We start from the raw sequence: 11419 nt of genomic DNA on the forward strand, positions 1-11419 counted from the left end.
CTCTAGTTACGAGTTGTTTCTAGTAAAATTCAAACTTCTGACATTACAGGTATGGACTGGCAATGGCAAGATTTGTTACTCTTAAGTAAAATTGAGCAACGATTAATTTCTTATTACTTTTTAATAATATATATTTTTAATTATTAAATTATTAAAATGTTTTATGAAATAAGAAATGTATATTTTATCCATTCATTAAATTCAGAGTCATTTTTCGAAGGCATTTTCACAGCAGTAGAACATAGCAAATGTCTTTTCTTTTAGTGGGGTTTTATAGGACTCACGGTAGAATATAATGTAAAATTTATGTTCAATGAGTAACGTTGATAATTAATTTTCGTTAAATATAAATCAGTGTTAAAAATTAATAGTCCATATTTGTTGTTTCAGTTTTTTAAATGTTTTTGTTTAGCCGTTGATTGGGATTTATGACAGCCATTAGGTAATGTCATTAAGAGTTTAATGGAAGCTTGGCTATATATAATGTTTTGGTCCCTAAGTTCAAGTATTCAACTAAAACAAAATACACCATCAATATTAGAGTGTCTTGAGAGCTTATAAGAGCCAAAATACAGCTTCATGAGTTTGTTTCAATGGCAGGAGGTAATCATTGATTCTTGGTTTATAGTATAAGAATATAGTATTCTTTGTATTTTTTGTTTAGATTGCAGATAAGTTGCTTATAGTTGGTATCAGAGTTTTATAATACCTCTGCCTTGATGTTTTGCAAAAGAAATTTTGGAAGCTCTCTGCTCATGACCGTTTGAATTTTTTTTTTTTTTTTAAATCAAAGTTTGTTTTTTAGTTGTTTTTAATGCAAATAAATGTTAGAAATTATTAGGAAATTGGATTTCTATCATTTATGGGCTTTGAAACAATCATTTTAGCATTTGAATGGTGGATTCCCACCTGGGTTTGGATACTGAGTCGTTTTCGGGTCTGGTATCCAGTTTCAGACCCGATCAAAGGTTGAAGATGACTAGATCCCAAGATTAATGACATGTCAGTTTTCCTTAAGTCTTGAAAACGACATGTCGTTTACTTGTCAATAAAAAAAAAATTTTAATCTAACAGTTCTGGGATTTGAACACATGATCTCCAAGTAAAGAAGCATGGTACCGAGCCATACAGGCCATTTAGCGTTTTTGTCATTTGATTGGTAAAATAAATTTATATTATGTCTAATTTTGCTCATTTTAATTATGCATGTTATATTAATTTTGGTTTAATCAAATGCATTTTTGGATAAGTTAAATTGTGCAAAATCTTAAATTAATTATGCTCATATTTATTTTTCATGAATTGATTATATCTTTTCTAAATTAATACATGCAATTTTTGAATGAGTATATATGGATAAAAGCATGAAATTTAATGTTATGCAATATTTTATGCGAATATTTTATGCATAATAATAACATGTTAGTTGTCGATTGAATTATACAATTTATTCTTATCTTGAATTTTCTTATGCTAGAGAAATATTCTCATAAAACTTAAATTTATAATGTCTTGTGATCTATATAATTTTAATTAACTAGGGATTAGCCACAACATCTTTAGTTAAATAAAATTATATATTATAATTGTTTAGGATCACGTAAAGAATTATAGACATTAATTGTAATTAATTATACTTAATATAATAAATTTTATCCAACATGATATTTTTGTTATATTTATATAATTAATTAGGATAGAATATCAAATTATATTTCTTAATTTACCCACAAGAATTAGGAGGAGGAACATAATTTGATAGTTTTATCATAAGTTTAAGATAGAATATCAAATTACTTTCATAATATACCCACTAATTATGAATTAAGAACATAATTTGATGATTCTATCATAGGCTATACATGAATCTACTTGAATTAAAATTTAAGCCCACAGGCAAATTTTATGTCATTAGATTCAATTCTTACATGTTTTGCATTGGTAAAACATGAAAATTATTAGACCTCAAATTTTGACATAAGCAATTTTAATTAATGCAGCTTCATAACCTGCTAATTTCTCTGATATTCGTTACGATATCCCTAAATTGAAAGGTGATAACTATAAGTTATGGAATGAGAGAATTCTCTTCCATTTAGGAGATTGATATTGACTATGCTATTAGGAAAGATGAACCACCAGCTATCACTGATACCAGCACTCCAGCGGACATCACACTTTATGAACGATGGGAGAGATCTAATAGCCTCAGCGTGATGTTCATTAAGACTAAAATTTCTGCTAGTATACGTGGTTCTGTCGACCAGCATGAAAAGGGCTGGGACTTGCTGAAAGCCATTGATGATCAATTTATCATTTCAGATAAAGCACTGGCAAGCACCCTAATCATGAAGTTTCATCCATCAGACTCACCAACGTGAAAGGTGTGCGTGAGCACATCATGAATATGAGGGACATTGCGGCTCAACTTAAAAAACTTGAGGTTGAGATGTCTGAATCCTTCCAGGTGCACTATATCCTGAACAGCCTCCCACAATAATATGGGCCATTCAAAATCTCGCACAACACACATAAGAACAAATGGTCAATCAATGAATTAATGACCATGTGTGTTCAAGAAGAAGGGAGGCTTGTGATGGAGCTTGGTGAAAGTGCAACACTAGCAACAACACGCGGGAAAGGCAAACCTCAAGCCAATCAAAAGGGGAAAGGTAAAATACCACCCCAAGCATATCATGAAAGAGGCCAAATGTTTCTTCTGTAAAAAGAAGGGACGCATGAAGAAAGAATGCCCCAAATTTCAGAAATGGCTTCAGAATAAAGGTAATCCAACCTCGTTTGTTTGTTATGAATCTAATATGGTTAATGTTAATATTAACACCTGGTGCATTGACTCTAGATCTACAATCCATATTGCAAACTCCTTGTAGGGTATGCAAAATCTAAGGAAACAAATGGGAAGTAAGCAAAGCATCTTATCTAGAAACAAGATGGGCTCACATGTGGAGGCCATAGGAACATGTATGTTAACTTTAAGTAATGGTTTTGTATCAGAATTAGATAGGACCTTCTATGTTCCAAGTTTTTCACAAAACTTGATTTTAGTTTCTAGACTTGTACTTTTGGGTTATTCCTTTAATTTTTCAAACACATCATTCAGTTTATTTTATAATTCTAATTGTGTTGGGAATGGTATTTTGTCTAATGGTCTTTATCTTATTAATTTGCAAGACAATATCACTTATAATTCAATGCATGTTCACACTGGGTCTAAGCGGTGTATTATTAACAAGGACTCCTCTATGTTATGGCATCAGAGATTAGGACATATCTCCATAGATAGAATTAAGAGATTAATAAATGATGGTGTACTTAGTACTCTAGATTTCACTGATTTTGAAACATGTGTGGACTGCATTAAGGGAAAGCAGACCAACAAATCTAAGAAAGGTGCCAGTAGGAGTTTGGACATATTAGAAATCATACATACTAATATATATAGTCCAGACATGGACTCATATGGTCAGAGATACTTCATCACCTTTATTGATGATTACTCACGACCAAAAGCCCAAGGGGATTCCCTGATCCCGGCCCAAAGCCCGTTCGGGGAATTCGGAGAATCCCCGAAAAAAGCCTGTTCCCCAAACGGGGAATTCGAGGATTCCCTGTTTAGGGGTTTTTTGTATTTTTGTATCCTTAGTTTTATTATCCTTTTCTCCAAATTGTATATATCAACCAAAAAAAAAATTAAATATATAATATACATATTAATCGTAAAGACTATATCATCAAAAAAAAAAATTAAATCTATATTGCGCATACATATTAAATATAAAAACCATCATACTAATACACAATGTATAATGTATAATGTACAATGTCAAATGTATACCATATATAATGTATAATATATAATGTCGAATGTATAACTTTTGTTTCATAGCATTAACATATTATATATTTATTTATTTATTCATAATGATTTATTATATTTAATCTAGTCTTATTTATTAACTATTTGTATATAGTTTCATAAAATATTTACGCAATTATAATTTGTCATTGTATAATGTATAATTGACTTTCAAATATTAAAATTATTATAGGTATATATGATTGATTTTCAATTATTAAAATTATTATAGGTATATATGATTGATTTTCAATTATTAAAATTAATATATATATATAATATACGGGCCGGAACAAAACCTATCCCGGCCCCCGCCCGTCCCCAAATTCTGGGGCCAATCTTGGGCCTGATCCCGGCCCAAAGCCTGAACAATTCGAGGAAAATCTGCCCCGTTCGGGGCCGGGCTTTGTGTCCATCCCTACTCACGATATATGTATCTCTACTTACTTCATAACAAGAACGAATCATTAGATGCGTTTAAAACATTTAAGGTTGAAGTAGAGAAACAATGCGGAAAGCAAATTAAGATAGTGAGATCAAATAGAGGTGGTGAGTATTATAGTAGATACACTAAGATTGGACAAGCACCTGGTCTGTTCGCTAAGTTTCTTCAAGAACATGGGATAGTTGCCCAATACCATGCTTGGTTCACCGAACCAAAATGGTATGGCAGAAAGAAGAAACTAAACATTATTGGACATGGTGAGGAGTATGCTTAGCAACTCCAATCTTCCTAAGTCATTGTGGACTGAAGCATTTAAGACAGCTGTGTATATATTAAACCGAGTTCCAACCAAGGCTATCCCAAAAACGCCATTTGAATTATTGAAAGGTTGGAAACCAAGTTTGCGACATATGCGCGTTTGAGGGTGCCCATCTAAGGTGAGAATCTATAATCCACAAGAGAATAGGTTAGACCCAATGACCATTAAGGGGTATAGATTTTATTGTCCATCTCACAACACTAGGATTGTAGAATCAAGAAACACTATCTTTCTTGAGTATGACTTGATTAGTGCGAGCGATCAAATCAGAAACAATGTTCCTGAACATGATCATTTAGATTCTTGCCCTTTCACCTCAAGTGATAAATTGGTCATAGTTCATAACACCCCTCAAGTACAAATCGGTATGGAACAACCAATTATTGAAGTTCCACAAGCTGCTGACAATGTTCCAGTGGATCAAGCAATTCAGGAATTACCAGAACCTTCTGAACATCCAATTGAACCACAAGCTTGTCATGAAGATAATGATATAATATTAAGGAGATCCACTAGAACTAAGAGGTTAGCCATTCCTAGTGATTATGTAGTGTACCTACAAGAATCTGACTGTAATACTGGAGCCGAGAGTGATCCCGAATCTTTTTCACAGGCCATGAGTTGCAAAGAGTCAGAATTATGGTACAATGTCATGAAGGAAGAGATAAGTTTCATGAAGAGTAACGAAGTTTGGGATCTTGTTGAGTTGTCTGATAATGTAAAAGCCATTGGATGTAAATGGGTCTTTAAGACAAAGAAAGGCTCATTAGGCAACATAGAGAGTTACAAGGCAAGACTTGTTGCTAAGTGATTCACTCAAAAGGAAGGAATCGACTATACAAAGATTTTTTCTCCTGTATCTAAGAAAGATTCCTTACGCATCATATTGGCATTGGTAGCCCATTTTGACTGTGAGTTACAACAAATGGATGTAAAAATGGCATTTCTCAATGGAGACCTAGAGGAGGAGGTTTATATGAAACAACCTGAAGGATTTTCCTCTAGTGATGGTGATCACTTGGTTTGTAAGCTCAAGAAATCTATATACGGTATAAAACAAGCATCCTGCCAATGGTATTTTAAATTCCATGGGGTAACTACTTCATTCAGTTTCATTGAAAACCCCATGGATCAATGTATATACCAGAAGGTTAGTCGGAGTAAGGTATGCTTTCTTATTTTATATATGGATGATATTTTGCTTACAACCAATGATAAGGGTTTGCTACATAAGGTAAAACAATTCCTCTCTAAAAATTTCGTTATGAAGGATATGGGTGAGGCATCTTATGTCATTGGCATCAACATCCATTGAGACAGATTATGAGGTATCTTGGGTCTGTCTCAAGAAACCTATATCAATAAGGTTTTAGAGAGATTTCGGATGAAAGATTGTTCACCAAGTGTGGCTCCCGTTGTGAAGGGTGATAAGTTCAATTTGAACCAATGCCCGAAGAACGATTTTGAGAGGGAACAAATGAAGAACATTTCATATACTTCTGTTGTCAGAAGCCTAATGTATGCTCAGGTCTATACAAGGCCTAACATTGCATTTGTTGTTGGAATGTTGGGACGATATCAAAGTAATCTAGGTATAGACCACTGGAGAGCTGCAAAGAAAGTGATGAGGTACCTTCAAGGAACCAAAAACTGCATGCTTATATATAGACAGACGAACAATCTAGAAGTAATCAGTTATTCAGATTCAAACTTTGCTGGTTGTGTTGATTCACGCAAATCAACATCAAGATATGTTTTCATAATGGCTAGTGGAGCTGTATCTTGGAGAAGTGTAAGCAGTCCTTAACTACTACTTCCACTATGGAAGCTGAGTTTGTTTCCTGTTTTGAGGCTACTTCACATGGTGTATGGATAAAGAGTTTCATATCTGGGCTTAAAATTATGGATTCCATTTCTAAACCATTGAGAATATACTGCGATAATTCAGCTACTGTCTTTATAGCTAAAAAAAACAAAAGTCAAAGTCGAAGTAAACACATTGACATTATGTACTTAGCCATAAGAGAATGTCTTAAGGAAAAGAAAGTGGTCATTGAGCACATAAGTACTGAATTGATGATCGTTGATCCTTTGACCAAAGGCATGCCACCATTAAAATTCAAGGATCATGTAGAAAAAATGGGACCTCATTCCACTATGTAGTTGTATATACAATGTTTGAATGAAACTCTTATTTATTGTGATGTTTTCTCATATTCATGTGCACCTTAATATCATTTGAGAAAATTCATCTGTAGGACCAAGAATAAACATAGGGTTTATTCATTAAGTAAGGTTGCCATATATAAAGTAAACTTAAGAAATCAAATGCATTGTAATAGATGAAAGATAATACTCGTTTTTGAGGACCTGTCACCATAATTCGTGTATTTGTTTCTTAATGAAATAATGGTTAAAAATGTAGACCAAGTGGGAGAATATAAAACTTATGTTCACCAACGTTACTCATGTAATGTTGATAATTGATTTTCATTAAATACAAATCAGTTTTAAAGATTAATGATCCACATTTGTTGCTTCAGTTTTTCAAATGTTTTTGTTTAGCCCTTGATTGGGATTTATGGCAGCCACTAAGCAATGCTATTAAGAGCTTGATGGAAGCTTGACTATATGTAATGTTTTGGTCCCTAAGCTCAAGTAGTCAACTAAAACAAAATACACCATCAATATTAGAGTGTCTTGAGAGCTTAAAAAAGCCAAAATACAGCTTCGTAAGTTTGTTTCAATGGCTGGAGGTAATTCTTGATTCTTGGTTTATAGTCTAAGAACATTGTATTCTTTGTATTTTTTGTTTAGATTGCAAGTAAGTTTCTTACATATAACCCTCTTGACATTCTCCTTTAAGGCAGAAAGCAGTCTAATTTGCAACACCAAGAAGGGGACTTGAAGAAGTGCTCCTAGCATCTGCCCCTCCACCGTGCCTTACAGTACTACCGCTTATTGTTGAACCGCTCTCTGATGTCTCTGGTTCTATGTAGAAACGAGCTCGCAGCAAAATGAATAGTATGCCTATGGAACTGTCAAGTTACAAGAGATAACCTCAACAAAAAATCAGAACATACCAACTCACAGTTTTGTGCCATAATCTTGGGCTAAAATGAAACCAGAAGTGATATCTTTAGCAACTTAAAGCTTAAACTTTTGATGCTGAAGCTGGCTGTTTGTCCCTCGATTTGGGTAAGAGAAAAAAAAGGACTTCTGATAAATTAATCACAGTAATCGTTCATCAGCAGCAAACTTAAATCTGCCCAGATAATCCAGTGTTAATATATATGAGTTACATATGATATGACCAACAATATCACAAAACTAGGGCATTGAAAACTTCATAGAAACAATATGGTATTCAGCAAGTCCTACACCATGCCAGAAATATAACACATTTGGGCAATGTTGAACAAAGGAAAATCAATATAACACATTTGGGCAATGTTGAACAAAGGAAAATCAAAATAAATTATCGAACCAGAGAGCCATGCCAGAAATTATGTTGAACAAAGGAAGAAATAGACAAGTAGAATTGCCCTCGCACCATCCCTGCATACCAAGAAGAAGTAATTGATGTGGTATGAAATTACCGTTACTATTCTTTCTCAGTGACGCTGATATAACGTCTTTGATCATTAGCGTCATCGTTATTTAACGCCGTACGCCGTCAGCGTTTTTAATGGTGTATGCCGTTACGGTTAAGTAAGGTGTGCAGTTACAGCCAATTACGGCGTCAGCATTAATTAACGTCTTAAGCGTTAACGCTGTTACAATTTCTAGCCTTAAATCTTTATGTAACCTATTCACATTTCCCCGTGGCCGTTTACACACTTACGTAATGGACAATAACGTATTTACAATTTTACATTGTGCTTTTTAATATTTAACCATAACATTTTCAGATGATTTTTAAAAATGCCCCAAACCTTGCATTTGTTTTTCTACGGAACCCAGATGGGAAATGTATCCAGAAGTTAAATATTTAGGGACATTTTGGCACACCAGTAGCAAATGTCAGACAGCTACAAAGCAAAACAGTAGAGTTTCAGAACCAGTTTCCAAACGGCTCTCACAGCCACGGAACATAGCAGATGTCTACTTATTTTTTAAGGTTTTTAAAAAGGCCTAACAGTAGAACATAACCCTCTTGACATTCTCCTTCAGGGCAGGAAGCGGTCTAACAGCAGCACTAAGACCGGGTCCTCGAGTGCTCCTGGCAGCTGCCCCTCCACCCATGCCTCCGCGTCCGGCAGCAGTGCCACTTGTCATTGAACCGCTATCTGATGTCTCTGGTTCCATGTAGAAACGAGCTCGGAATGCAGCAAGATGGGCATAGTATGCCGGTGGAACTGTCAAAGTAACAACAGAAATTAACATCAACAAATGCAGAACCGAAAATTTGAGATAGCATGCACAAGGGTGTATCTGTGTGCATCCGTGTCTGTGAGAGAGACTGCAGGGGGAAATGCTTACCAATGGAAACAGAACGTGTGCACCTCGCATATCTGCAGAAATCAGAACATACCAAATTACAGTTTAGTGTCATTATCTTAGGATAAAATGAAACTATAAGTTACATCTTTGACACCTTGAGCCCAAATTTTTTATAATGCAGCTGCAACTGAATTATTCATTTATCGACTTACGTGTAGCAAAGGTTGTTTGTGAGGGACTGTAGTCCATCAGCAGAAAATTTGTTCTCATCCCACAGTACATGGTAATGAGCTGGACGGCTTGTACCCTGTTTGTCAAGTAGGTATATTAGAATCAAATCTGCAATGCAGCATGCCAAGTACATAGGAGTAGAAAAGATATCTAACCTGTATTCCAGCATGGCTACAGAGGTAAAAGTCAAATTCAGTTGGATGACAAATTTTGGAGTCCACAACAGTACCTGCAGGATTCATAAGATTGAGAACTTTAGGTCGTATAAAATAAAATAAAAAAATCTCTGCAACAATGATAAATATCAAATCAAATCAAATTATCAAACCAGAGTTACTAACCAGGCAATATATTCCCACTCTTGTCAACTGCATTCCGGTCATGATGGTTGTTGGCAAACAACCTTGTGTGGTGACGTTTCTGAACCACAACGAAAGTCACAGGAGGCTGATAGTTTGGTTCCAAGGAAGCACATGCCTGAAATTAAGTCCAACAAAAGGGGAAATTTATAAGCAGATATATTTAATTTCAGAAGTTCGTTGATTTAAGCAAATACCATACAGGGAGCTGGAATTTGGAAGTCATCAAACAGAGAAACCTTACCTTACGAATAGCATCTAGTTCATAGAGCAATACTTGATAGAACTGCCCTTCACTGACACCATCCCTGAAGTTACACAAGTACATCAGTGGTCATAGCAAGAAAAAGTAACAGGAAAACAGACAGCAGCAGGACTACGAAAATGCCTGTAAAAGATTATGCGCTGTGGCTTCTGCCCAGTTGCTCTACGGAAAGAAATAAGAAGTTCCCTAGATCACACCAAAGAGAGAATGTAAGGAAATTTATAATTAAAAAAAAAAAAAAAAAAAAAAAAGCAAAACAATAACCAACTTCAAAAAGCGATCAGTATTCAATATTGCTTCCATCCATCAAACATAAGCACTGCTCAACGACAAACCCATAGAAGAAAACAAACTGAACAACCAATACATGTGTAAAAGAGAGGTCAATCATACTTGATCATGCCACCGGACACTGTCCCTCTTACAGGATCCTGCCATGTCTTATATAAATCTTGGATGAGCTCCTGGCGATGAGCTTGAGCACAAACCAATCCAGCATACTTTGTGACCTCTGGCCAATCTTGAGAAGCCACAACCTGTTTTAAATTCAGAGAAAGTTTTAATTAACAAAAATTGTGGTTGAACTAAGGTGAACACATGATAACACCATCATGAAACTGAATCAGAGAAAATTTAAAGAACATACGGCTGCAATAGACGGGCTGGAATCCTCTCCAGGGTGAGGATGGGTAACATCAGCTCCAAAAATTATAGTCGGTCGGTCACTGACTAGAGGTATGCGCCTAGATATTGCATCAACAAGCACCGTATTCCTCCCACCAACCTTCACATTTATCTTCAACGCCACATTAGCTAAATACTGTTTACTCATCCTGAAAACGTGCTTAGTCAAACAGCACTGGGAAACAAGACCAAGATCTGTCTCACAAATACGCTTCAAATCACCTGCAAGAAAAATTTGAGATTTATCATTTAAAAGATGGTATGGCTACAGCCAACCAAACAAANCACCAATATATATATTTAGATAAATATGTAATCTTACAAATTAAATTCAATATAAAATTGGACATAGGCAAAAACCTTCTAGAAAATTTAATTACATCATGAGATTTACCAAAATACCCCTTCATCCTGAAATGACAAAATTATCCGTATTCATTATCTTCTTTAAATTGTCTTTTAAGTGTGTAGGCTCCTTATCATATCAACATTGAGTAATATGGCAATTAACAGTCAATTAATTGTCTCATTACACACAAACCAAAATTAGCCTCTAGCTAGGCATCATGACCACATCATAAATTCGGATTCAACGTATTAACTACTTGTCAACAATATGGTTACCATGCAATCAAATCATTTCATCAACTATTATCTTATCAAGGTTTGAAATATAAAAATAATATCAACTTCAAATAAACTACTTTGATATGTTCGTATTCGGTAATCAAACTAACGACTTAATAAAATCAAACTTGAGCACCAACTCAATTCCACTACGGCTACAGTTTTGCGG

At 34.8% G+C, this 11419-nt stretch overlaps 2 protein-coding genes across 2 annotated transcripts; one reads left to right on the forward strand and one right to left on the reverse strand.

Annotated features, from left to right (window-relative positions):
• The first annotated feature begins 5578 nt into the window (after positions 1-5578).
• LOC116106402 (secreted RxLR effector protein 161-like) lies at positions 5579-6448 on the forward strand. The gene is made up of 4 exons (XM_031392772.1): positions 5579-5690; positions 5752-5806; positions 5912-5969; positions 6065-6448. The coding sequence occupies exons 1-4, from the start codon at positions 5579-5581 to the stop codon at positions 6446-6448; spliced, it is 609 nt and encodes a 202-aa protein (XP_031248632.1).
• Positions 6449-8553: 2105 nt separating this feature from the next.
• LOC116106403 (protein argonaute 1-like) lies at positions 8554-11033 on the reverse strand. Its single transcript, XM_031392773.1, has 10 exons — positions 11018-11033; positions 10586-10845; positions 10333-10475; positions 10063-10125; positions 9919-9982; positions 9657-9792; positions 9471-9544; positions 9297-9391; positions 9124-9155; positions 8554-8999 (listed from the first exon to the last, which is right to left on the reverse strand). Exons 1-10 carry the CDS (start codon positions 11031-11033, stop codon positions 8776-8778), a joined length of 1107 nt encoding a protein of 368 aa, XP_031248633.1. The 3' UTR covers positions 8554-8775.
• Positions 11034-11419: the final 386 nt, after the last annotated feature.

This window comes from Pistacia vera, unplaced genomic scaffold (assembly GCF_008641045.1).
Source record: "Pistacia vera cultivar Batoury unplaced genomic scaffold, PisVer_v2 Contig513, whole genome shotgun sequence".
NCBI classification, from domain to species: domain Eukaryota; kingdom Viridiplantae; phylum Streptophyta; class Magnoliopsida; order Sapindales; family Anacardiaceae; genus Pistacia; species Pistacia vera.

What these genes read in the sequence shown, in the direction of transcription:
- LOC116106402 (XM_031392772.1), top strand. Translation starts at nt 5,579, where the DNA reads ATGGCATTTCTCAATGGAGACCTAGAGGAGGAGGTTTATATGAAACAA. An exon ending in GCTCAAGAAATCTATATACG is followed by an intron (nt 5,691 to 5,751) that starts GTATAAAACAAG and finishes TACTTCATTCAG; the next exon opens with TTTCATTGAAAACCCCATGG. An exon ending in AGAAGGTTAGTCGGAGTAAG is followed by an intron (nt 5,807 to 5,911) that starts GTATGCTTTCTT and finishes TTCGTTATGAAG; the next exon opens with GATATGGGTGAGGCATCTTA.
- LOC116106403 (XM_031392773.1), bottom strand. An exon ending in CCAGCCCGTCTATTGCAGCC is followed by an intron (nt 10,476 to 10,585) that starts GTATGTTCTTTA and finishes AATTTAAAACAG; the next exon opens with GTTGTGGCTTCTCAAGATTG. An exon ending in GTAGCCATGCTGGAATACAG is followed by an intron (nt 9,392 to 9,470) that starts GTTAGATATCTT and finishes CTTGACAAACAG; the next exon opens with GGTACAAGCCGTCCAGCTCA.